Source organism: Diceros bicornis, chromosome 28 (assembly GCF_020826845.1).
Source record: "Diceros bicornis minor isolate mBicDic1 chromosome 28, mDicBic1.mat.cur, whole genome shotgun sequence".
In the NCBI taxonomy this organism is placed as follows: domain Eukaryota; kingdom Metazoa; phylum Chordata; class Mammalia; order Perissodactyla; family Rhinocerotidae; genus Diceros; species Diceros bicornis.
The window spans coordinates 39,054,423-39,082,165 of NC_080767.1; the positions used below are offsets into that span (position 1 = coordinate 39,054,423).

At 45.6% G+C, this 27,743-nt stretch overlaps 1 protein-coding gene across 2 annotated transcripts in view; it reads right to left on the reverse strand.

Moving 5' to 3' along the window:
• The window catches only part of MED27 (mediator complex subunit 27), a 205,366-nt gene that overhangs the window by 11,964 nt on the left and 165,659 nt on the right, over nt 1–27,743 (reverse strand). Inside the window, exons 5-6 of one of the 2 annotated variants that reach the window (XM_058524346.1) lie at nt 19,453–19,560; nt 10,082–10,123 (exon numbers count right to left, since the gene is read on the reverse strand). In XM_058524346.1, coding sequence (XP_058380329.1) covers nt 10,082–10,123; nt 19,453–19,560 — 150 coding nt within the window. The remainder of the gene's footprint in view (nt 1–10,081; nt 10,124–19,452; nt 19,561–27,743) is intronic. The other variant, XM_058524347.1, reaches the window with a different exon arrangement.

The window sequence follows — 27,743 nt, forward strand, 5'->3', positions numbered from 1 at the left end:
TACTTGGTTGTACACATGCTGGCCCCACAACTCAAAGAAATAAAAACGAACTTTCATTTGGTGGATATACTTTGTTGCTACACAAGGAGATTAGCCCAAGAGTTTGGGTCTCTCCTCGGGGTTTTGCCAAGGACAGACCCACCCTTAAGGAGAGAGACAGTAGGAATCTCTTGGAAGGAGAAAATTCTTTGTGAGTCCAGGAGTCAAAGAAGTGAACCCAGCATGTTAAACGTTTAAAGAGACAGCAATCCCTGCCAGCATGTTGCTCCATGGATGAGCACTGGTTTTATGAAGAATATTTCAAACAGTCCCAGTCAATTCCATGAAAAGAGGAACCATCATTATTTCAAAATTGGAATGCTATGAAGTCAGTCCTGAAAGTGCTGGGGGTGGGGTGATGGGGAGCGAGTGGAGACATGCTTCTAAAACCGGGATAAAGTACAGCAGAGCGGAAGGAGGGGTTTGGTTTTTATTATGCGGCTCTAGTCTCTAATCTGTACCCTGGCTTTGTACGCCGCGGGCTCAGCAGGCCTAGAGGCCCGAGGATGAAGCAGTGCAGTCCGGGGGGACTAGGGATTACTTAGACGAGATCAATACCTCCTTCTCTGCTTGATGAAGAAGCCATTTGCACGGACTCTGAAGGGCTTATAACTGTCCACAGGAGCCTGGCAACGCTGCTCTGGGATGAGAGCAGAGGCAGGGCTGTCTGGGTTGGAAGTGAAGAGGTGAAGACAGACGCTGCTGCTCCATCTTGCTTGTCCCTGGTCACAGCTTTGAGATCAAGCTCTGTCTGAGAGGGAGGAGACCTCATCTATCCAGTACTGAATGTAGCCTGTGGCACATACCAGGGCCTCCATAAAGGAGTTTTTGTTTGGTTTGGGGGGTTCCATCCAACCCTCTTTAAAGCCCCAGCCAAGAAGCCATTGATACCCTGAAGGGAAGTCCCTCAAGTCCCCAGACACCTGAGCGCAGACTTGTCTCCAACAATCTCCAGAGACAAAACAACAACAACAATAAAACCCCTGCAGCCACCTGCAGGATCCTTCAAAACGCAATGCATAGCATGGCATATGAGGTCCTGGAAGACCTAGGTCCCAGCCTTGTCTCCTTTCAGCCCCATGTCACACTCCAGCAACATCGGCTGCCTTGGCAATTCCTCCTCGCAAACCTGCGCCTGTGCTCAGGCCTGGAATGCTCCTCCCTGGCTAAGCCCTTCTCTCCCTTTGAGACTCAGCCCAGAGGCTTCCTTGACCCACCCTGTTCCCTGGGCTTGCCTGTAGCCCCAGCAGCACCCTGTGAACACCCCAGCCCTGCGCTGGCCTGACATGTGACCAGGAGCCCCCGCCTCGCCCCAGGCTGTGCTCTCTGTGAGGAGGAGGCCACACGGCCTCACGTGTAGTCCCCGGGCCTAGCTCAGGGCCTCTAAGGAGAGGAGAGGGCTCAAAAAGGTGGCTCTGCACTGGCGCCACTCACCTGGCAGGACCCGAATGAGCGAGAGAGAAAGCAGGTGAGAGTCTACTGATTTATTTTTGGCCAGTGGGGTTAGGGGAGCAGAGTGAAAGGGGGATTTGGGGGTGGGAAAAGCTGAGGTCATGGGCTACTCCAAGGAGGGCCTGGGTGAACAGGGAAACCCCACAGTGGGCATGGGGGAACTCTCCACAGTTCTGGCCAGCCTCAAGCTTCTGCCAAGAGCCTTGTGCAGGGCTGAGAGGAGCTGCATACAAAAGGTCCTTGACATTTCCTAGGATTAAGGAATTAAGGCTCTTCATTTAGATGAAAGGAAAAAAGCTCAATGCTTTCCAGATGGTAAAATGCCAGATTCTGTTGCTTGCTGCCAGAAAAGTCCAAGCCCAGAGATACCTGAACTGTTCTGTACCCGCTTGGTGTGATGTTATTTTCTGCAGGAACAGCCCTGCAGTTAGAGAAAGACATCCAAAGACATCTGGGCTCCCAAGAAAATCCAGACAATACCACCTACTTCCCCATCAAAATCCAGGCAACCGCAGGAGAACAGAGACTGCAGAGCAGAGTGAGCCCTCTCCCGAGAGGCGGCTCTGTGCCACGACGCCAGGCGCCCTCTGCTCCGCCCCTGCTGTGGGGGAAGCGGGGAGTCAGGTGGAACACCTTGATCTCAGGTGCTTCCGGGATCACCAGAGGGGCCACCAGCCGTCTCAGGACACGAGGGGCAGTTCCGGGTCATGGAAATGTGATTCTACATCAGCATGTTGAGGCTGCCCAAAAAGGGCACTGTTGGGTGGTTGTAATTCTGGGTGCCTTATTCTCTCTTGAGCTCACTTTTTGACCAGGAGAGCAGATAATACGCCTGGAAAAAAGTGAAACTGGATGCTGCTTCAGTGGGCGTGTGTGGGTCTGTCATGGCAGCCGGTCTGTGGCTCACTTTACAAAAAACACCTGACTTGAAATGGGCCCTCCACATAGATGGCCGTGGGTTCGGAGCTCCGTGCCCATCCCCATACAATGATAATAACAGCAGCTAACAGTTACTGAGCATGTACTCTAGGCAACCGCAGTGCCAAGCAGCTCATGAGCGTTATCACACCGAGTCCTCACAACATGCACCCGACGAAGTAGGCTTTATTATGTCCCCCTTTCTACGGCTGAGGGAGCTGAAGCATGACGAGAGCTTAATTCCCGGCCCAAGGTCCCCCAGCTGGCTGGTCCACGCACCGCAGAGCCGGATGGGAATCCAGGCCTGATTCCAGAGCCTGCATCTTCACTACTGTGCCCACCGCGACGAGACTGGGAAGAGGCGGCAGCAAAGATATGAGGATTGGCCAACGAGGCAGAGCCTGGCGGGAAAGAGGAGAGCTTTCTGGAGAGAGGTGAGTGAGTGGTCACTGCCGACGAGCACCTGAGAGAAGTCAAGGGCGTCACGGGCTCGAAGTCTACCTTATCCTTCATCCTATGGACTCAGTCACCTCACACCAATTCTGTGAGGCAGGTCCTCTTATGGTCTCCATTTTACAGAGGAGGCAAGTTAGGCCTCATAGGGAGTGGTGGTCAGTCGGAGTCTGAACACATGACTCTCAGCCACTGTGCTGGACTGCCTCTTTCTGGAACGGTCACTGTGGGGAATGTGACGGGAGGGTGACCGGGGCTTCAGAGAGGGGAGTTGGCTGGAATGCATGCAGCGGACAGGCATGGTCCGGGGAAGTTGCCCTGCAGTGCTGGGTGGCCTGTTGAGCTGTGGGAAAGGTGCTTGGGGACCAGTAGGTGGATAGGCTTCCCAGAAGCAGTTGTTGGATCCTGACTGGAGAACACCACGTCTCGTGCAAGCCCTCAGAAGAAATAAGCTATAGAGACGAAACCAACTCCTCTGTGACTCCTCTAATGCAGAGAAACCACTTCCAGCACGACGGCTGGGCTGTCCTGCTGCATTGTAATCGTAGACCGGGTACGTGTGAGCACCTTACCCAGGCTCTCGGTCAGCACCACACTCAGCAGCGGTGGAGGGAGCCTTGCAGAGGGAAGGTACTGGGGTATCATAAGGGGAGACAAAGGATCAAATCTCCTCTGGCTTTAGGAGCTCATGAATACTCAAACGGGCCCCTGAAGAGAAAGGGTGGTGACAAAAGGCTTTTCAGCTGTGGTGAGGTAAAGATCCCTCCCTGCCCTTCTCAGCTCCCAGGGCCCCCTGGGCTGACACTTAACACCGTCCACTCCTATTTCCCTCCTGCTTATCCAACCTGGTCAATACAGTCCAGCTGTCAGCTCAGGAAAGGGCTGCCCTTCGGGAGGACCCTGGAATGGTCCGCCGCCTCTCCTTCCCTGAAGCTCGTCGATAGCCCAATACTTGGCTCATGGGGGCATCCTTCCCGCTCTGTCTCTTGTGTAGAGTCCACTGACAGAATCTATCTTTCTACGTTAAGCTGCCCTCTTGCCCTTGCACTGGTGAAAGCTGTTCCTTCGGCTTTATCTGTTTGGGATTGCCAAGACATGCTGGTGAGGCAGCAACAGAACGCACAGAAGAGAACGCAAATGCCACCATATACTGTCTCGAACACAAGTTCTCCTCTTAGGAAAACGTTAACCAGCATTTAAGAGAAGAGTGGATTGTTTGAGTGATGGGATCTGGAAAAAGCAAAAGGCCCTATGACACAAGGCCTATGTCTCTTTCTATGACACGAAAGAGACCTCCTTTGGAGGCTGCAGAATCCCTTGTAGGTGCAGGGGCCTCTGCTGATGGCCTCACCTAAGCAGGGCACCGAACAAGGGAGAGAACAGAGCTTTGGTGCAAGGTCTCAGAACCACAACTGCAGCTTCTTCTAGGTCTTTATCTGTGGCATTTCAAGAGGGGTTGCTAAAAGGAAATGTAGATGAGCTGGTAGGAAGAAATTTTAGATATTACAGAGCATGAGATTTGTAACAATGACTATTTATTGAGCCTCTTGGTGATGTGCAAATCTACAGGACATACATGTGCTCAAGTCACATATGCCATACAGCCTTACTCAAGAGGGTGCGAGTTCCTGTCCTCTGGGAACTGTCCCAGCATGCGACTTGGAATTAGCGACAAGTTAGGTTTGTCACATACTATTTGGGTAGGCACTCAGTTTACACTAGAGGTACTCAATGTATCCAAAATTTCAGAGAATTGACTCTTCTAGGGATGACTCAGTATCTCCCACTGAAAAGCTAGGTGGCCACTTGGTTAACATCTCTTGATAAAGTCTGTCCCCAGATAGAGTCCAGTCTTTGTATTAAAGTATGAATGAGTGAGGGAACGAATGAATGAGTGAACACAGGAATGAAGGAGCAGCGGCAACCTGCCCAGAACATTATCCACCACTGGACAACCCACCCATCCACAGCCACGTGCTGCTGATGGCACAGGACGAAAGGGCTCCTCTTCCCTCCGCTGCCTCTAGAATAAGACCGTGGACTACGAGCTGGACATCCACAAGCTATGACTTTTGTGCTCTACCTCCGAGAGAAGAAGCTGCAAAGCAAGTGCCGGTCCCTCCGATACTGTCTCTTGCGTCTCTACCTGCCTCCCTGGGGCCGCACACACATTCCGCCTCGTTCTCTGGCCTCCCTGCCAAGATTTAACGCAGTGAGTAGCTGCAGATTTGCTCTCACTGTTCCTCAGTTACTGGATGAAAACGCACGCTGTTTCGAAATGAGGAGGTTAAAGATCAAAACAGTGACTGCCCCTGCAGAGTTTAAATGTCAGAAAAATATGAACACGCTTGAAACCTTTCCTGGTTCTTTGTAATTCTGCCCTTTCAGATGGTCCTCCCTATTTCTAAGTTTCATTCTCTGAATCTGCTCTGCTGGAGACTTGGAGGCTATAAAAAGCTTCTTCACTCTAGGACGAAGTGCAAAGAGCCTCCGGGGCACCACAGTAAATGACAGGAACCTGTTGGCATCCATGGACCCACAGCAAGCTGTCCCCAACCCTCGGCTGCTTCCCCTCACTCATGTAAGGGGTCTAATGAGGAAGAGAGGAGGGCTTGCTGACAGTCCCCAGTGCAGACAAAAGGCAGGCCACATTTAGCTTCATGTGGTGGGATCTGTAACAGGACCTCGTGTGCTCGTCTTTAACCCGGGGAGTCAGGCACGGCCCGAGGAGAATTTTACAGGTGCGCGCTTCCATTCTTTTAGCCCCTGACATTATTTTCCAGAAATAAAAAGGCGAGCCTAAGCTCAGTTTGGCTCTGCAAGGAGTGCCCCCTCCCCACTCCCCTGCTTTGTCACATTGAGGGGAAAGACCTGGGAGGGCTTTCTGCCTTCCCAGCAGGCCTCTCTCTGTGGTGGCCAGCGCTGCTACTGTGGGCAGGAAAACACACGAGACACAGTAATTGCAACCACATAATGAACGCCAGAGCAATGCAGGGGGAGGGTTCCTCCAAACGTACAATGAGAGCTGACGCTGGTAGCCCAGTATTCCCATCTCAGGGCACAGCTACGGCATCTACTGCCATGGGTAGGACACTGGAACTATTTTCTGCCTCTTACTGATGATCAAGGAACCTCCTTGACCATGTCACTGTACTCTCCTGATACACTTTTATTCCTGTTTCAGGTTGAGCCTTTCTGGATAATGCTGATAACTAACCCTCTCCCAGCCTGGTCTACTTGGATGGGAATAGGCAGGCAGATGATGGGCAGGAGGGAATGTTTACCACCGTGCTCTCAAACAGTGTCTTTCTGGGAAACACTACAAGCAACATCAATCAGGACACCCAAAATTTAATTGGGTGGACAGGAAGAAAATAGAATTCTGAGAAAAAGCTGATACCAAAAAGCAGAGTTTTGAAATGTTGCCACCTAATTCTTCCCTTTGGCACTCTGAGTTTGAGATGCTAACCGTCATCGCATGAATTGCACCAGGCCTTCAGATCTGCAACAGTCAAAGTGGTCCCAGCTTTGCTTTTAGTGCACGGTCTGGCTGCCCTCTGACCACCAACGTGGCCTGAGACTAACACAACTCAATGAATACCGCGCGTCCCTCCTTCATGATTCCACACTACACATCCTTCATCCTTTCTACCGACGTCTTCCACAAGCACAAACATATGAAAGACTTTCTTTTACAAAAATCCCAAACCCTTTCTATGTGATGATGATTAGTTGAAAGCTTTATTGATATAGGATTAAGCTTAATTCTGTACCACATTATATTCCAATATATTCCTTAATTTGACAGCAAGTAGGCAATGTTTTGGTAGGGAAGAGAGAGGACTCTTTAATTTACTAATTCTCACCTGCCCCTGAAAAATGAAAAGGACGTCAACATTATCAGCCTTCGTTCCAATCAGAAAGCACTATCACTTGTCCCCAAATTGTGGCTCTCTAACCTAGTACAGGGCACTATCAGAGGTAGAGTCCATTTAGTTAGAAACAGGTGACGGGACAGAAGATGAAGGAACCTCAGGAAGGCCTCTGCACAGTACGCCATTCACCAAGTGAGATGAACTCCTAGCCCTACAAATTTATCCATTTTTACTGCCTCTAACATGTTACACTAAATGCAAGAAAGGAACCAGTGAGTGCTCCTAAATCTCTCCAACTAGCTAATATCAAACTGTAAACACTGCTTCACTGTGTGTTTATAGTCTTAAACAAATACAAAGAGTGCTTGGCAGGTTATTTTTAGGGGAGGTAGAATAAAAATAATAGCACTGTCTCTCCAAATCTCTGCTTCACCAAATCTGTGTTTCACACATTTTATAACTTCCTAATAAACTTTCTGCTTGCATTCAAAAATACTGAATACTACACAGAACATTAAAAAATACATATGCAAAGGCAAGCATGTGTAAGACGCTCCCTCATAAAGGGTATTTGAATGGAAATAGGGCCATGGTTAAAATACCAGGTTCTGGGGCTGCAGTGCTCAGGCCCCCTGAGGTCATCACCCGTCTTCTGCGGAGGCAGAAGAAGGGAACTCATTGCAATACCAGAGGACACAAAGATAAACCAGGTTAACAAAAGAAAAAAAACTGTTTGAATGTTCCTCACTATTAAAGCGAAACAAGATGCAGATAATGACCAATGTTCTTTCTTCTTAGGTTTTTCAGTCAGCTGCTGGGGGAAAAATGACAAAAGCAGTCAGCATGGACAAAGTTAGCATTGAAGGCCGAGACTTGCCACTTGCTGAACAAGAAAATGCCTCAGGTCTGGTCCCTTAGATAAGAAGGCTGAGAAGAAACTGTAGTTGCTGGTACTAAAGCTTCTACGGGGCTACACGCTTCTTCCCTTCAGGGTCCCGACCCCGGGAGGGGGGATATTTTCTCCACTATGCTTCTAGGTAGCTCAGCTGGGCAAAGGAGTGTTATAAGAGGCAAGACTATAATTTTCTTTTCTAAATAAACTTTGAATTTTGGATTAGTTTTAAATTTACAGAAAAGTTGCAAAGATATTACACACAGTTCCCATATACCCCTCACCCCGATTCCCCCACTGTTAACATCTTTCATTACCAGGTACATTCGTCACAACTAAGAAACCAATACTGGTTACTTATTATTAACTAAACTCCAGACACTATTTGGATTGCACAGTTTTTCCATCAACATCCTCTTTCTGTTTCAGGATCCAGTCCAGGGTAGCACACTGCATTTAGCTGTGATAAGATCATGACATTGTAACGCTTATATAGGCTCCCTAACTGTGTGGTGTTGAGCCTGGGCCTCCTCCCCTAGCCCGAGGCCTCTGTCCTTCGCTCCTCCTCTCACTGTGGAGGGGTACCGGGAACAGTGTGAACTCACGTACCTCAGACACCATTAGAGGGCTGGTCCATTATGCTCCTTTCATACAAAAGCCCTATGCTCACTGCTTAATGGGTATGGGGTTTCCTTTTGGGGTGATGAAAATGTTTTAGAACTAGATAGAGGTGGTGGTTGCACAATATTGTGAAGGTACTAAAAGCCACGGAACTGTTCACTTTAAAATGTTTCATTTTATGTTCTGTGAATTTTACTTCAATTACAAAAAAGCTTTATGTTCTCTGAGTTACCTGGTATACCTTGGACACAACTATTACTTAAGTGGGAATAACTTGGGCCCAGCTTTCAAAATCATGTCCCTCCTTGGCATCAATCCTTCAAAGGTTTCTCACTGAATTAAGAATAAAATTCAAATTCCGTACCAGGACCCAGAGACACCTGCCTCCCAGGGCTCCGCCTCCCACCTCCGCCGCATTCCCTCTTGGCCCTCTGCACGTTCCAACGACACAGGCCTCCAGCAGTTCTTTAACGCATTCCTCAACACAAGGTTTCCGGGCCGCTGCTTCACTGCCTGGGAATCTCTTCCCGTGGCTTTTCAAATGGCTGGCTCCTTCTCATGCTTCCTGTCTCAGTTTAGATTTTGCTTGGTGACTACCCCAAGGTGAAGGAGGCCCCTCCTGCTGTTCTCGATCACAGCCCCCTGGTAACAACCGGGAGTTATCTTATTTATTACGTTTCCTTGTCTGTTGTTTCCCCCTGTATTCCTAGCACCTAGCAGAGCGCCTGGCACATGGCAAAGGGACTCAATAAACAATTGCTGTTGAACTTGATGAGGCAATGAGTGAAATTACAACCAACTCTCTACTTGCACTGCTGGATGAAAGCAGAGACAGAGGATGGAGGAGAACGCAAGGAAGCAGCTGGTGCCCTGCAGGGGAGCTGGCCTGAGTGCTCTGGGAGGTGGTGGGAACCCTCTTAAGCCCCATGTGTTGAGCTGGTCCAGGGAAGGGACCCTTTCACCATCGGAAGCTGGGAAATGGATTTTCTCTAGTCACATTTTATGTTTTCTGACATTTCCCAACAGTACTTCATGAGGAAGCCCAACATCTGAAAAAGATGTCACCAGAGTGTAAAGTGGGGGTGGGGGTAGAGTGAGGGCGGGGCCCGCCTGCCTCCCTCAGCCCATCCCTAAGGCACCTGCGTAGACCACAACGGCTCTGGGAAACTGAGTTAAAAACTGTGGGTTGGTGGGGCTGGCCTGGTGGCATAGTGGTTAAGTTCACGTGCTCCACTTTGGTGGCCCGGGGTTCACAGTTTCTGATCCCAGGCATGGACCTATGCACCGCTTATCAAGCCATGCTGTGGCAGGCGTCCCACATATAAAGTTGAGGAAGACAGGCACGGATGTTAGCCCAGGGCTAATCTTCCTCACCAAAAAAACCCCCCAAAAACAAAAAAAAACCCCTGCACGTTGAGCTTGGAACAACTCAAAAGCCTCTGATTTTTTTTTAAACATATAATTTACATATAGCAAAATTCACCCTTTGTAGGTGTATAGTTCCATGAGTTTTGAAACAGATACAGTTGTGCCATCACCATCACAATTAAGACATAGAATATTTCTGTCACCCAAACACGCTCCCTTGTACCCCTTTGGGGACAATCTCCTGCCTTCATTCCCAATCCTTGGCAACCACAGATCTGACGTCTGTCCTTAAAGTTTATTTTTTCCAGGATGTCATATAAATGGAATCATACAGTGAACAGCCTTTTGTGCCTGGCTTTTTTCACTTTTTAAAAAGCCTCTGATTTAAGACCAATGTTTATACCTCAAAACATTCATATTTCCCTTAATGCCTCTTGAGTAAGAAGCAAAAAGGAAAACTTACCTTCTGGAATACTTGATAGTTGGATTTGGACCATATATCAAGCTGGGGGAAAGAGACAAAAGTATCATCAGCATCAATTTTAGAATTCTGGACTTCAAGAAATGATGTTGTAACTAATACTAAGCTTGAAAAACCCCCATGATTATAGACTAACAGAATCCTGGGGTTGAAAGGATCTTAACTGTCCTGCTTGAATTTCTTCTCCATCAACCTGTTGGTGATTTAAGGAGACTATATGAAGGGATATAGAGAAGTCAACCTGAGGTACCTGTTGCCTCCAAAGCCCCAGGAGCTGAGCCTCCTGCTTACTTTTCTAACCTTGACTCCTACCATGGTTCTCTTACATCACTCAACGTGCCAAGATCAATCTTGCCTCAGGACCTTTGCACTTGCTGTGCCCTTTACCTGGATTGCTTTTCCCACAAACCCGTACATGGATCCTCCTCTATTTCCTTTAGCTCAAACGTCACCCTATCAGAGAGGTATTTCCCACTTACTGTTTAAAATATTATTCCCATACCTGTTGTTTTGATTCTCTTTATCCTTTCAAAAATTTAAAATTTTCATAGCACTTAAAACTGACTGAAACTTGATTTCTTTTGTTTACGTTGTCCTGGTACAAGACCTAGCATGTCACAGGCATCAGCAGGTCTTTGCTGAGTGGAGGAAACCTCCCAGCTCCCAGCTGCTGAGCACCTGCTGCATGCCAGGCCCCGCACCAGGCCCTCCACATGCTCCTCTCATCTAATCCCCAGAACAAGCTGACGCGGCTGGTCCCAGTAGCAACCTTACTTTCCAAATGATGCGACAACAGTTCAGAGCCGTTCAACTGCCCAAGGTAATCTGGAGAGGCTTCTTACAAATGGTCTCGCCTGGCGGTGCTCAAACTTGACTGGTATCAGAACCCCGGGGGGAATTTTTTGGTTTTTTAATATACAGATTCCTTGGTCCCTCCCCTGGGCTGTCTGAATTAGTAGGTGCGGAGTGGGCCCGAGAATCCATTTGTTTTAGCATGCTCCCCAGGTTAACTGTGATGGCTGGTCAGGTCAGGAACCCTTGATCTGGGGCTCCTCCACTGCACAAATGAGGAACCTGGAGGTCAGAGACGAAATGTGGGGAGGGCTCAAAGTGCACGCAGGCCCGTTCTCCTCTGGCTGCACTGGGTCCTGCACATGGCACTGTAGTACTCATGCTAACCAAAACCATTTTGGTTTTACAGTTTTGTATGACAAATTAAACCAATGCCTTCTTACTGTTTCAGGAGTTAAGAACAAATTAAGTATGGCAAAACTAGAATTACCCCCAATACAGTGCTAGGGGATGGCTCAAGGATAGTGCAGTTTAAAAGAGGGGCCATCAGTATGTCCCACGGGTGCTAAAAAGTCAGCTTTAATATACGAGTTCAAGAGTTGAACAAACTGAAGCACCTGGTCAATGGGCCTCTTGGAACCTGCCTTTGGGGTTAGCCTGTGGTCCAGGTGGAAAATCGGTGATACGGCTATTTAAGCCTGCATGCTGTGTTATGGATTTTGGAGCACCTGGGAGCATGTGATGCAATCAGATTGGAAGACTCCTCTAAGAAGACAGGAACTGAAGCCTTGCATTTGACATGGGACAGTTTAGAGTTCTGCTTCTGTTCTTAGGAAAACTTGGCTTTCTGAAAACAGTCCTTGGAAATTAAAAGTTGGGCTGTGGACAGGCATACATACATTCAGTTCTCCAGGGTGTCTTCCTGTTCACAATCAGTTTCATGTAAATTTCACTGTGTTTGAACACTTGTAGGACAGCTGAGGAGGTTAGGAGCAGTGAGGAGGCCACTCCAGACCTCTGCAGGGCTCTTGCTGGAGAGGGCGAGGTTTAGCTAATCCAAGTCCAGGAAACGTAATGGAAGAAGTTTGATGGATCAAACATTCCCTCAAATCTGTCTCTCTCTCCTTATCCCCACTGCCATACCATCTCCTTCCTGGATCTCCACAAAAGCCCCCTAACTGACCCCAGCCCTTCAACCCCTTCTACTCTGGCTAAACTGCTCTCCAGAGAGCTGGTATCAATTTTCAGTCACTACCCCCTACTTAAACCAACTGACGAGGTAAGAATTCAGAAAAATCTTTAGGCATTGGACTTTTATTTTGACAGGTCAGCAATCTGTAGGGGGAAAAGTGACACGTTACCTCCAGATAATTCTAAAGGAAACCTCAAAGAAACATGAAATTAATTAATCAAATCTGTTGAAGAAAACTGTCAGGCGGCTATCCTATTTGGGAGGGTAAGTCAGGTCCGTATTCCATCCTCAGTGCAGCAGTTCCGTCCAGGGCTTCAAAAATGCAGCATTTCAAGATTACTCAGAGACTGCAAATGAATAAGAACGACTTTTTGCATCTTTTCGTGCTACCAAATCACTGCCAAGATGACAGGGAGATGCCAAAGATTCCCAATCTAAACTTTAGGAAGAGTAACATCAATATCTGAACTGGGAACTAATACAGTTCTCCTTCCATTTTAAGCCCACAGCTGTTTCTTCTGAAGTTCTCCACTGTTTATCCTTCCTGCCTGTTCACATCACACACAGGCAGACCAAGACAAACACAGGTCCATGAGAAAAGAGAAAAGAATCTACATATAGGCTAAAATGTTACAGTTTTTATTTAAAAGAAGAAAATTATTTTTAAAAAACCTTCAGTACCTGTAAAACGTTTTAATGGAAAAATCATCTTGAGAGAAATATGCATAGGTTTAATTAAGAGGTGGACTCTCCAGCCTAATTGTGGCTTCTCAAAATACACCATGCTTATTCAATCTAAGCATGTTGCTCTTTTTGAAAGGCAGTTTAAATATATTATTCAGGACCCTAGGGAACAGTTCTGACCATCTGGGACAGAAGGATGTTAGACAATATGCCCTATTTACCAGGTGCACACGGGTAAGAAAGCGATCCGATAACAATGGGGTTCCCCTTTGCCGCGAACACACAGCAGGTTTGTACTTGATTTGCTGCTAGATTTATGCCAAAGAAAGCCATTTAAGAGAGTGTTCTGGAGTCAGTGCCCTTCCTCTCCTCAGGGCCAGGAATATTTCAGAAATTCATTGCAGGGAGCCAGGCCTGATCCAAGTGAATATTTACGAGCTTCAGCTTATGTGCTGCGAAGGTGGGCATGGCTACCAATTTTTTGCTGGCTGCGATATTCAAAAAGGAGCATTCTGGAAGCTGTAAACTTTCAGCCTGATGAACGAGAAATTATTCTGAACTATAGTGTCAGGAAAAAGAAAATAAAGCACCCCTCAGTATTCTGGGCAAGCACTAGAAAATCTTAAAATAGAAAAGTCAACCTTATGGTAATTGGTGGCTGAATCTGCAGTCTTGGGAGCAGCCTTGGGGACTCTGGGGATTGGAATGAGTATTTTAGGGGTGGGAATGTGGTCCATCTCAGGTAAAATGAAAACGAACCCCACAGATGACCAATTGCTTTAGCATAGACACATCTGCTCTCAGGTCAAATGTCAAGACATCAAAGGCCCTCTCGATACACAGGAAGAACTAGTGAAAATAGTGACCATCAAACTTACTGAAAAGAAAAGCAGAATGATGCCATGTCAGTAGGCCAGCGAATTCTCACTACGACGATGACCACCACCCTCAGAACCTCCATCACAACCAGTGAGGGCAGGTACCATTCACCGATGACTATGCATTTAGCCGGCACTGTACCTGCATTCTCTTAAGTCCTCCCAGCAACTGCATAAGGATGATAAAATTATCCAACTCACAGATGAAGAAACTGAGGCTCAGAGAAGTTAAGCCAATTGTCCACCACCACAGAGTTAATATGTGGTGGGGAATTCGAAACCAGGTCTGTCTCCAGGGGTCCAGCTCTTAATCCCGGAGGAGGAGGAAGACGGCCTTTCAGCTGGAATTCAGACGGGATGCTGACTCGGAACACCCCCTAAGCTGTTACAGCTCTTCGGGGGGCACTCTTGCAAAGTTCAACGTGACAAATCTGCTTCGAGGCCTGCTGATGTGACAATCATCCCCACTAAAATTCATTTAGCAGAGAGCAAAGATTTTGGCAGCTTATCAGAAAGTTACCAATTCTTCATTTCAAAAAATAGTACAATGAACCATAAATTATCTAAAATTGACACTTCCAAATAAAACTTGTGAGCCTCACAGGACTTCAACTCTTAAAGCTTTTATTTATTAGTAGCTTCATCTTGCAAGGTCGACAAGTGATGCGTCAGTGCGGGGTGGGGGCAGGAATGCTGTAAACCAGCAATGGTGATGGAATTCTCCATGGTTACCCAAGTTTTCAAAACCATAAACTTCTATTTGGTCATCTTCTTAAGTCTGCCCACCCTCCCCTGGAGAATAAGAAGTGAACAAGTCTTACAAGAACGCAGTGTTACAGGTCTGTTATTCTTCAACTTTTCACTTTCAATCAGGACATACATTTGTTACTAAAAACTGCTGAAAGCACAATTTCGGGGCATCCTCTGCATATGGATTAAACTGGATTCCCCTTCCCCAGCTCTCCCCGTCCCCTGTAAGTAACAGGAGGCCACTTTTCTGAAGGTCGTCTGAACAATTTCAAAGGCTATAACAAATCAAAATGTTCCCTGCATCTAATATCAAACAGGGCTGATGCCAACACTTATTAGAGAAATCAGATTCAAGCTTTCCCCAACCCCCTCAACCCAAACACACACACACACACACCCAACTTTGAAGTGGGAAGAATGCAGGGATCAGAAATTACCCTGGAGACAGCTCGGGCTGTCTTTTGAAGGTTCCCTTTGATACCACCACTTCTTTTCCTCTCTTACGCTAGGAGGCTAAAAGCTGCCTTTTTTATTGATACGGGGTAATTAATGAAGCTATAGCATTAACATAACCTAAATCCCCTAATAAGAAAAATTCAGCCGAGACACTTAGATTTCTTCAGTTAAGTCTGACTGGTATAAAATCAGGACAACGTCCAGGTATTCAACGTAAATCTGCCTTTATAACATGCTGAGTCATGGGTCTTGGCTCCTCCCTGATTACAATGAATAGCGGGGCGGTAAGTCTTAAAAGCATTTTTATATTTTATTAGAGGAATTAGTTTACTGGTGCTTGGTATCAAAAATATGCATCGCAGGTAAAGGTGGATGTTATTGCAAAGTGCAAAGTGGTAGACCTCCTGGGATTCTGACGGGGCGGGGGAGGGATCCTGCCAGGTCTGGAAATTGGGGGTGGCGCTGGGCCACTATTATAGCAATAGGGATAATTAAACCTTTTAGAATGTGTTGGTTGCTTTGGGTTTGGAGGACACGGACAACTATATCCACAGAAGCTCAGACCCCTGTAAGCCTGTGTGAGGCTTTCCAGGCCACACCACTGTATCAGCGGCTGAGCTCTCTGAGACTGCAGCAACCCCCCACCCCCTTCCCAGCTACCACTTAGGCACCAAGTCAACAAATGCAGGGCTGCATCTGTGGAACAGCAAGACTGCAGGCACCACTGTGCTGCTCGTAGACCACACCTCAAGCTCCAATGGCTCCTTCCAAACGTTACATTTTATTTGGGATGTACTAGACATTTCAACACATTAATTGCACTAATGCTTACATATATAAATATATATAAGTTCACATATACCAGTATCAGTACTCAAAACAGAATACTAATAGTGTCTGCATGGTTTTATTTTTATCCTTTGTAAAGTGCTCTGGAAAAAAAGGGCTAATCAAATTGGCTGGGATTAGATTCTAGGCAGAGCAGTCATTTGAGAGCTTCTCTGCCAAATGTGGTTAATGTATCTTTAAAACAACAAATGGACTCGGTCCTCTCCATCTTGCTATTCCCAGTTTTAGGGTCCCTGCTTACTGCTTGGGCCAATGTATGTGGTTGTAACAGGGCACAAGAGGCCTCCTGTATCACATTCGTGATATGAATCACAGTAGAATTCAGGTCCCAGACACACACATTTTCTTTCTGATGAACAGAGAACCCACGCAAAGCTCTCATTAAGAAAATACGTGCCACGTGCACGTGTGTGTCTCCTTTATTCTTTGATTCATTTACGACTTCACTCCCTGCTGCTTCCTTTAGTCCCCATCTCTAACTTTTGATTCTCCATTTTCCCATTTCAGCTGAAGCATTTTCACATCCCAGTAGCCTTTTTCATTGTCCCCTTTCACACATTATTGGGCTTCTACTGTGTTCCGGGCCCTGAGATATATCCTCGGGACACAGAGTCACGGGAGAGAGTGTGGGCCCTCAAGGAGCTCCTGGCAGATGGCTCTGAGATGGCTCAGAGATCTGGCTGGGTGTGACTGTGGGCAAGTCACTTTACCATTCTAGGTCTCAAGTTTCCTTATCTGGAAAATGAGTCTAGGATTCAACAATGACTGTGGGCAAAGTTTGCTCAGCACAATGCCTACTAGACCAATATATGGAGTACTGTTAGTATTTTTATTAATTGCAAGATAGACATGTAAACAAATAATCATAATGTAGTACTCAATGTAGTAACTCTCGTATTAAGAAAAGATTGCTATGGATGTATTAGTGATGATAATTTTTGCTGTAAGCAGAGGCAAACCCAGGCCTGCCATCTCTAGCATCTGTGCGAAGAGTAAGTTTGTCAGGCAGACGAGGAGGGGAAAGCACCTCAGGCCAAGGGCACAGAGGGTGCAAATGTGTGAAAGAGTTCAGCATGTCCTGGGAGCCACAAGTAGCACATAAGGAAGATGAAATGTGTGTAGAGAATGACGGCAAGTGAGGTCGGAAAGGAAGGCGGGGCCAGACCACTAGGCATTTCTATGTCTTGCAAAGGAGTTTGGATTTTATTCTATTAGCCAGAGTTTTCAGGAGTGTGCTCTGCAAAATGCCAGTGTCGCAATATGCTCTAAAAATAAAAGAAGAAAAAAAGAATTTGGCGGTCAAATAAGTTAGGAAAATATACCCCTCTTGGGAGATTCATCAGGCACCCAAGCAAATTTAAGCCACTCAACATCTCTACGGTAATGAAACCTACTAAACTTTCTCTAACCCAGTGTTTCTCAAACTTTTTTGACCGTGGACTGCTTTATGCCTAACATCCAGTAATATTCTACTTTCCTACTTTGGGAGGGCTGCTTTGGGCAATGCGGAGATGGTGAAAAGCAAGAAATCATGCACTTGGATGTGTATTTTAGGAAGATAGTTCTGGAAGCCAAGTGAAGGACAGACTGCGGGAGGGAAGGAAGACTGGAGACTAGAGCTGAGGAGGCTAGTGCAGTTATTCAGCAGAGAGATATTGAGAACTGAAAATGAGTAGAGACAGACAGGAGGGGCCCAACTTCAGAGAGATTTAAGAGGGAGATTAGCCAGAACCTGCTGACAGACTAGGTATGTGGGGAGAGGGGAAGGAAGGTTGAGCAATTAGGTGGTGATACAGTTAACCAAGACAAGGACAGCAGAGGAAAACTGAGTCCAGGCAGGAAGCTGATGAGTTTCGTATTGGACAGGCTGAATTTGAGGTATATCTGGGGAGGAGAGGTCTGACCTACACACAAATCAGAAGTGATCGCTGTGGGGGTGACACGTGAAACCACAGGGGTGGACGAGAATGGCCAAGGGGCGTGAGAGGAGGGTGAAGAGAACCCTGGGAACCTGGGAGGCAAGGGGGCAGATGAGAGGGAAGGAACTATCTAAAGCAGCTGAGGAGGAGGAGTCAGGGAGAAATTCTAGAAGTATACATATGAGACTATTTTCTAATGCCCCTGTTTTAAGTGCAGAATAAAAATAATACTAGTTATCATTTCAATAAATTTGAGTTTACTAGGTGGCAAAGTGTTAAGAGCTTTATATGTCTTATTCAGGACACTTTCAGTATGGGGCAATTAAATAAATATGATACTAAAGATATCATGCAAACTAGGTAAACTCTCCACTCCTTGTAATCTGAATGCAGGGTATGCTTCATCTGCATCCTGAATTTGGTATCTCTTATAGCATGGTCATTATTGTTACCTAACTTTTTATGTATTTACTCTTTATTGCCTCGATACACTTGTAAGTCCTTGGAGAGCAAGGGCTGTGTTTCACACCAGGTGTGACTATAAAGTTGTAAACCTTGAACAGAGGCAACAAGAACCACATCTCTAAATGACTCAGGGGCTCTTGGCCAGGGTATGCACTACCCCAGGGTTGCTCTGCTGTTAAGTAGTTTGGAATTTCTTGTTCAGAACTGCTATTAGAATTTACAAATCATACACACACAGATCATACCTACCCTGATAATGCACTTTATTTTCCACAATTGCTCCAAAGACATTTTGGTTTTTCCAAAAAGAAAAGGGAAATCTCCTCTCAAGGAATGCTTTGTGTTATCAATGGGGAGATTTATGGGAACTTGGCAGAGTCCTTGGAGTAAGAGTAGCTTTCCACATTGACAACACTTGTGTGGTTGTGGACATGCTGGATTACTTGTTCAAAACACAAATCTCACTGCTTCATGGGTCACATCTCTTATATAACACACTGTTCTGTGCTAAACGACATTTGTCACCTTTTTTTGAAGAACATTCTATCCTCATTATAACGTGGCCGTTGGGTGGTGCATGCTAGTATTAACGAACTTTTAAATTTTAATGGGATTCATGAAGAGAATGGAAAGCCCCTGAGAGGGAGGCAGATAGAGGCTCAGTCCTGGGAAATGACCAGGGTGCATCTGGGTGGGTATCTCAGGCAGAGCGTTCATTCCGCTCTGGAAGCAAACACAAATGAAGGCTGTCAGCTCCCATCAGCATCCTCTGATGCTCTCTATAGAGCCATATGGACAGTGTGCAGTCAAGAGAAATTAGGGGTCCACACGGGTGAACTTTCCATGAAACAAATCACCCATGGAAATGACTCATCCTTTTTCAACTGCAGCATCCACTGGGTGCGGCTGTGGATAAGCGACCTCCTGAGGGCTCCTCGTTAGCTCCACGGAAAAAGACTATCGGCAGGTTGTGTGTCAGACTAACTCGAATTTTCCTCATGGTTCTAGGAAAAGCAAAATGTTGAACCCTGGGCTATTGATGTGCTGCACGACTACACACACACAAAAAGAAATCCATTTCCTCAGAAGACACATTTAATGAGGCAACTGGGGTCTAAGGTGATAAATTAGAAATTCAACTAAGGGCATCAGGCTTAAAGGAAAAAGCAGAAGCTTGATGAAAAATGCAAGGGGAGAGAGAAATGTTTTTTTGTAAAGCATTCATCTTCATACTGATAAATCTCTGCTTGTTGATCATTTCAGCTATGATTGCCAGTGTTTAATGTCATTCATCTGGGACTCTACTATATTTGTTCTGGGATACACAAAATAAAGGAAAAACAAAACAAAAGACTCCAGAATGCTTACCTTGCCATCTTCTGTATAGACATTTTCATTATACCCCTTCACTATTGTTCGATCAATGAAGAGGCTCCGCATGACGACAATCACTTTCAACACCTTTCCCAAGGTCACCTGTCAAAACACATGCGTGCAAACATGAGAGCGTGCACTTGAACATGTGAATCACATGAAGGTGAGCAAGACTATCAGAAAGAGAAAGGATCACCTCTCCCTCCTGTTCCTGTGAGATGCACAGAGGACACTGAGGGAGGTGTGGTGGCTGCCCCTGTGCTAGCATCCTAAGCATTTAAGAACAAACTCGCAGCAACAGCAAGTTCTTCCTGTAAGCATTTAAAGACGGTGCAGGCCCCAAGTCATCTAACTACTCTGAATTTATTTATATTTTTGGCTTATAAATCTCAGACTAAGTTCCATATGTTTACTATCTGTTGGATAAAGTAAAATTTCCTTTTATTTTTTCCTATCTTAAGATTATCTTCTTCAAGGCTATCCTAGGATTCTGGTATTCTAGGATTTAGTGAGCACATCTGTTTTCATATTATGTCATGGTCCTATGTACACCCATGGAATATGTAGAGAGTACAATAGAGAGATTAAAGGCATGCACCAAATATCCCCTGGTTGAACTATCTGTTTTTAATAGCTGGTAAAAAGCAGAGAAGCAATACCAAATAAGTTCTGACGGTGAATGGCAAGTAGCTGAATTTTATCGCCGAAAAGGAACACTATCCTGGAAATACATTTAAGTGCTTTTACTCTTAGAACCTAAGCACGTATTATGGATTAAAAAAAAAACACCTAAAAAAAGTGCAGTTTCATATATGCCAGGGAAAAAGTAACCTGCTGTACTTGCTGGAACAGGCTCAGCATCAAGAACAGAAACAGCAGCGTCCTTTCTTTCAGGGTCTCGCGTAACCTTTCTGATACTTTGCCTAGCCCCTACTTTTCATTTCCTAGATGAGACCCTAGAGGCAGACTCGGCACAGGACTCACCCAAGGCCCATGGTCCAGGTTGTCCCCATGAGGCTCTGCTATCACAGAATTAGCTAAAAGGAGCCCTGCTGGGCTGAGTAAGACAAGAACCTCTGCCCCAAACAGCAATCCTGATCCTGCAGCTCCAACACGCAGTCTGCTTCTGGGGACATCTTTCCTTATTTCCTCATGCCTGGCAGTTCTTAACTGTCTCCAACAACCTTTCTCCTTCTTTGATTAGTCCTGGGTATCAGTGAACATTCCTAACATCTGGTTCCTTCAATAACTTCTAGTGCTAAGCTGAAGTCTCTATTTTTGTGTGCCTAAGATGGTACAGAATATAAACAGGGTAAGAAAAAGACATGACATTAATTACATTTAAGAGAATGATAATAAAAAACATCTTATTTCTCTATAGTACTTTTAAATATTGCTATGCCACATAACTTTTAATGGGTCACTTCTTGTATAACTGGAAACCACTGTCGAAGGATGCCAATAAACCACCAAGGTAGGAACAGCAACATTGTCTCTAGTTTACACACGGTATTGGTCTATGGGAAGAAAGAGAAGGATGGAGGGAGGGAAGGAAAGGAATCAAGTTATATTAACAGGCTCTCTCACTAGGCCATAGTAGAGGTCCATCATACCTCCTCCAACAGGTTTACTGCTTTCAACTGCACATTTTAACTCTCTTTGCTAAAAAGCATAGATAACTAAGCAATTGTTTCTTAAAAAAACAAAATTGAGCTGACTTTAATCAACTGATAAATTGCTTTAGTAATTTCTCAAGTTTCTTAAGATGGAATTCAGAAGAAAAACACACTAAAGACACTAGAAATTTTATACTTAAATTTTTTTGTTTTTAAAAGTGAATTTTGGTATTTTAAAGTTAACTAATACTATAAAAGTTAACTAATAAATGCTTCTTATGAAAAAATCTAAAATTAGAGAAAAAAGGAAGAAAATAATTATTCATAGTCTTCCCATCCAAAGATAATCACCATTAACATTTTGGAGTACTTCCTTTCAATCTTTTTTACTATCAAAGATACATAGTTTTTGAATTTTTAACATGTTTATAGTTGAAACTATATCTATAATTTCAAATCAAATTTTTATTTAAAATTATGACATAAGCATTGTTCCATATTGCTGTGCAGTCTTCAAAAACGGCATTACGTACTGCACGGCATTCTGCTAAGTGGATATACTATAATTTCTTTAACTATTCTATTGTTGGACATTAGTTGCTTCCAAGTTTTCCCTAACAGAAATATGGCTGCAATGTGCACTTTTGCTCACCAGGCTTTTGCTGCATTTGGGATTATTTCCTGAGGATCAATGTGTGGAATTTTAATTACTGTGGCAAACAGCACAAATATTTTAAGGCTTTTGATACAATCCTCCAACCACTAACCACTAGGGTTATGCCCACCAGAAAGGTATGAACACACTTATTTCACTCCACTCTCGTCAGCAATGGGTGCCATTAAATCAAAACAAACAAACAAACAAACAAAAAATCCATCGCCCCCTCCCAGAAGTACCAACTTAATTAATTTCTTTAAGTCTTTTATTATGGAAGATTTAAAACATATACAAAAGTAAATGAAATAGTATCAAGAGCCTCCATGTACCCACGCCAACACCAACAATTGCAGCTCCTGGCCCATCTTGTTTCACCTCCATCCCACCTACTTTTCCCTCTCTGTATTATTTTGAAACAAATAACAGCCATGGTATCATTTCACCTGTAAATATTTCAGTCTGTATCTCTAAAGGATCAGGGCTCTGAAAACAAAAAAGCATAACCACGATGCCAACCCACATCTAGAACAAGAGTTCTCCAATGTTATAAACCTGCCGTTCAGTCAGGGTTCACATTTCCAACAGTCTCCTACGTGCCACATTTTTTAAACAGTTTGCTTGTATCCGGATCTGAACACAGTCCACACAATGTGGTTAGCTGACATGTGTCATTAAGTCTCTCCTAAACTAAAGATGTCCCTCTCTCCAGCCCCTCCCCTCATTTTATTTGTTGAAGAAACTGGGTCATTTTTTCTATAGAGTTTTCCACAGTCTGGACTTTGGTGATGGTGTCCCTGTGGTGTGCTTTACATGTTCCCACTTACTCTGTACTTCCTATAAATTGGTAATTAGGGGAGATTCAGGCTTGATTTTTTTTGGCAAGACTACTTCATGGGCGGTGTTACAGTCTACCAACAGGAGGCACGCGAGGTTGGGCGTCCTAGTGTGTGATGCTGGCAGTCAGAGACCCGTTAATTTACCAGGGCTTACAGATGGTCGTATTCCAATGCGATCACTCCATCTTCATTTATTAGCTGGAACACTTTTATAATGAAAAACTTCCCCTCATCTACTATTTGGTTACTCAGCGGTAGAATTTATTATATAGACAGGATAAATGCTCCTTTCTTTCCCTTTATTTACCAGTTCTCAAAACAATGCATTGGTTCACTAGTTTTCTTTCAATGCAGACAGCTTAGTTTTTCCCCCCTAACATTCTTATAAACTCATGGATTTAAACAAATTTGATGTATTTTTATCGGATGCAATTATTATTCTTAGTAATGCTCCAATTGTCCTGCCTGTGGCCAGTGGGCATGTCCTTGAGGCTGAGTCCCTTCGTCATAACCCTCGTCTTTGACAGCCTCCTTGCTACCTGGTACACGATATTCTAGGCTTGTCCTGGACAACTCCTGCCAGAAGTCATGAATCAGCCATTTCCTCAAGCAGCTCTGGTTCTTTTCAGTGGGAAAGGTTTTTTTTTTTTTTTTTTTTTTTGTGAGGAAGATCAGCCCTGGGCTAACATCTGTTGCCAATCTTCCTCTTTTTTGTTGAGGAAGATTGGCCCTGAGCTAATATCCGTGCCCATCTTCCTCTACTTTATATGGGGACGCCACCACAGCATGGCTTGACAAGCAGCGCGTTGGTGTGCGCCTGGGACCCGAACCTGTGAACCCCGGCCCACGGAAGTGGAGCACACGCTTAACCGCTATGCCACCCAGCCGGCCCTGGGAAACGGTATTTTAAGACCACAATCAGGGCAAGAGGGGCAAATAACTTTTGATTGGTTAAAATTTTTGTGTTTCACTTTACGAATCTAAATTAGAGTGAATCTTTTCCTTCCCACTTTTTTTCTTAGCCTATATTCATTTATATATTGAGGTTTAAGTGTTTTATTTCCTCTTCTAACTAAATAAAGATACCCCACAGTCATACTTCCCCATGACTACTCCTGCCTCCCAGTCATGCCTCTGCGCCACCATTCCCACCTCCACCTCTCTTGCCTGGTGTGCTCTCGAGTCCTGGGATAGGCTGGTTCTCCAGCCCCTGCCTCATGCGCTGTGGCTCCACAGAGGTGCACCCCCATCAGGGAAGGTGTGCGGGTGTGGGAGGCTCACCAGGAGGATCCCGATGGCTGTGCCTATACTGGCTGTGGCAGTTTATGGACAGGGAACGTCATGAAGTCTTGTCCTGTTCACTGTCATTATCTTTCCAATCCTAAAGCTCTATGAAACTTGTCAATTCTTAGTTTTTACAGAGCCAGAAAGGACCCTGGTACTCATCTAGGTTGAATATGCATAGATTTATGGCTTTTTGAATTTTTCATGTGGCCGTAATAAAACTGTATACACATGTGAGGCTTTGGAATCAGGTCTCAGCTCTGCTACTGGAAAGCCTGCCCAGTTACTTACCTTCTCTGAACACCAATTTCCTCTCATCTAATGGGGATAACGACAGCTCCATCTCAGAATGACTGCACTCATCGTCAACGAGACAATGCACTGATAAATGGTGCGGCATAGGCCTGGCACAGAATACGTTTCCAGGGCAGCTATTGCTACTCGGCCCAAACTCTAGTCTAGACTTCGCAGAGGTGAGATGATCTGAAGCCAGCTAACATCAAAGCTGGAACCAGAACAGTTGCTGCCTCCAGTTTAGTGAGCTTGCCACTTATGTTCATTTACTCTTTGGCTGTCACACCTGGGCTAAAAGGAAGCTGGAGAGTGGGTGACAGTTGCGGTGGGCCCTGAGGTCTAAACAAAAATGTGCCTCCTGGTGAATGACTGCTGAGCAGAAAGAGTCTGCAGGCCTGAGTGTAAGGCAGTTTAGGGGAAGATACGAAGCTGCTGTGTGGGCTGATCCAGCCAGACCTCACTGACCCCCAAAGGAGGCCATTGAGTGCGAAGGTCAAGTGCACTGAGATTCAGTGTCACATCTGCCACTTCCAGGCAGTGTGACCGAGGGCAAGTCAGACAACCTCTCCTGCCTGTTTACTCAGCTGTGAAATGTGGAGGGACCTGTTGAAGAAATTAAATGAGACGATCCCTGTGAAACATGTGGTCACAGGTGTGGCGCATGACAAAACTCAGCAGCTGTTAGCCTTCGTTTCTCTTCAGAGTGTGGTGTGGTGGAAAGGGTCAGATGAGCTCTTCAAGCTCTGCTGTCAAGATGGAGCTTAACGCATGTTCTCTAACGTTCTTTCCAGCCCTCATGTCACTCTATGATTCAGATTCTCATGCATCTGGACTGTGCTAGTTTCTAACGTATCTGGATGCACCAGGTTGTAATGACCTCGGAGTTCTGGTAGACTGATATGGCAACGCATCATATACAGGCCAACGGACACGGTTCTACAAACTAGCCAACGCTGGCCATGGTCCGAGGCAAAACGCCCAGTGACGGGGCTACAGGTCGATTCTTGGCAACAGCTATCGGATACCACAAATAAAGCTGATGCCATCTGGTAATGAAGCGGCTTGCTGTTGCCAAGGTAACACTTCTTCTATACTGAGCAGCACATTTCCAAAGAGCTCACTCACTACTCCTCCTGCGTCTGTCCCCGTGAGTGTTCAAATGGCAAGTTGTGAAAAGTCAGAGGAAGCACTGTGCTTCCTCAACAGGAGCCAAGGAGCACTTGAAAAGGAAGCTGGTAGGCCTCTCATTGGGTTATCACCCTTCCAGGGAAGCGCTTTTGGAAATGCTGTCACTGCCTAGCCCCTTGTCAGGGCTAGCTGTGTTCTGGGCAGCTGGGGCTGAATTGACGGTCTTCCCTATCTGGTCTTAAAGCAATTGCCTGCCAACCTGTATTCCATTAAGAGAATTTCTAGTTCACTATGGCAAGGCAAGTCACAAGATAGGGAGGGAAAAGTAGGAGGAAAGTTGAGGATAATAGCAAAAATATTTAGTTCCGCTCCACCACCAACCGCTATCTGACACAAATGACAAATCTGGTAGTTGAGAAGTTATCTATACCGGTAGCCCATGTGAGCTTAGAAGGTGAGAGAAGCTGATCACATAAAACCTTATTCCTCTGGGGCTTGTGCAGGGGGAAGGCACTTTGAACCTGAGCAGCATCTGTGTCTGGGATACAGGGGAGGTGAGCTGACCAAAAGCTTATTTGCACAAGGAACCCAGGACCAGATACGGCACCCTGACCTGGCATAAAGCATGTGTGTGGGAGGTGAAGGAGGTAGCACAGTATCTGCCATTCGGACACAGGCTGCACAGCTGAGCCCTGCTCGGGGGAAGGGATACATTAAAAAAACGAAGCCAACCATATAGCCATCCACAGATGTTATTTTCCAGGTACAAATAAAGCAGAAGGCTAATATGTAGGTATCCTTTTGGAGTCTGCTGTACTTTACGTGATGTTTTTAAACGTGTAGTTAGAAAGGGCTGAGGGAGACAGAGGCAGATGGGCCCATCTATAGGAGGTTTAGGAACAGGTTTTCTTCACTACAGTACTAAAACCCTTCCTCTGTACTAATTCCAAAGAAAGAAGAGGATAAAGTGAATGATCTCAATAAACATTTATTTCCTGAATAACTGTTTGTACTATGTGGAACACTGGGCAAGGACAATGTTTCAGAGAACCATATAATTTTAGAGCTGGAAAGGATTTAAAAAATCATTTTATCCAACTCTCCCATTTTTAAAGGGGTAAACTGAAGCTTACAGAGGTTAAGAAGTGTTAAATATGGCTCCTACCTTGAAGGAGGTGATAAAATTGACATGTGCCGGACGTAAGTGCTACATCACGTGAGGCTCACGGGGTACTCGAGGAATTTTGGGGAGAAGGGTGCTGTATCACTGAGCTGTCTGGCATGATCAGAAATGCTTGCTTCGGCACCTGTCCAATTTGCCACACATTTTGAAAGGTGGAGTTGGTTGTACAGATGAGCACTCCCCAAATGGTGTTCCGTGGAACACTCCTCCAAGAGATGTTCTCTGACGTGGCTGGAAAGGCGTTTAGTGCCACTCATGCTTTCCCTGATCCCTGGGGGGTCTTCCCCCAAAAAACGCAGATTTACCCGTGGCTCTATGACAAGGACAGGGGCATGCCCACGAGGCTGCAGTGTTCTCTTCCACCTGTCTAAAAAGCCTGGGATGCAGCCCAGGCGGGTGTCTTATTTTCATTCTTAACAGAAGAAAGCTGAGGTTTTGAAAGATTAGAGGGTGAGGTCACTGGTTTTCTGTGCAGGGCCAGAAGCCTGCCTCTTGCTGTTTTTCCTTCTCATGCCTGGTCCATGACCCCACATTTATGTCTCTGAATCATGAGAGGGTAACTACAGGGCCTTGGGTCATCTAATTCTCCAACCACCCAGCCATCTTCTCTGGGACTCTGGTAAGTGGCTCAAAACCTTGCTTCACAAGACTCCCGGCTTCCCTCACAAATGGCTTTATGCTCACACTCCTGACCCCATCTATAAGACGCTAATAAAGTACTCACTTTGTCTCATTTTAGTGTTTTTCAAAAAAAGTTAGCACTCTCTATTCTGCAGAGCTGCTAGGAACGTGTAGTCCTGACAGAATTGTGCTGGGAAGAATTGTTCTCTCAATAGCAGGCCTCGAGAAGCTGCAGCAGCAAGGGGGACTGGAAACCAAGAGGTGCAGAGGAAAACTGGCTGTTGCTTCTTTCTAGGAAAACTGCAAAACTGGATACAGCCAAGAGAAAACTGAGACAGACCAATCCTAAAAGGCTGGAACTCTAGCAAAGCTGAGGCAGAGAAGATCAACTGGCTGTCACGGCTTGCCAGAGGAGGCCACCAGTACTGCAGAGAGCAGGGCAGTAACCAAATTACAAAAAGAAAATGGGGCTATGTGACTCGGAAACCAAGAGGTCAAACCAAGGGGTTGTCAAAGATAAAAGTGACGTTCTTCCATGCTGAAGGTCACTCATTCTGCTCAACGGGATGGATCAGTTGTGCTGCTGCTGATAAAATGCAATGCAATGTGGTGCAATGTAAGAGAGGAAAAACGAAATCGGAAAGCAACTCCCACGTATGAACTAG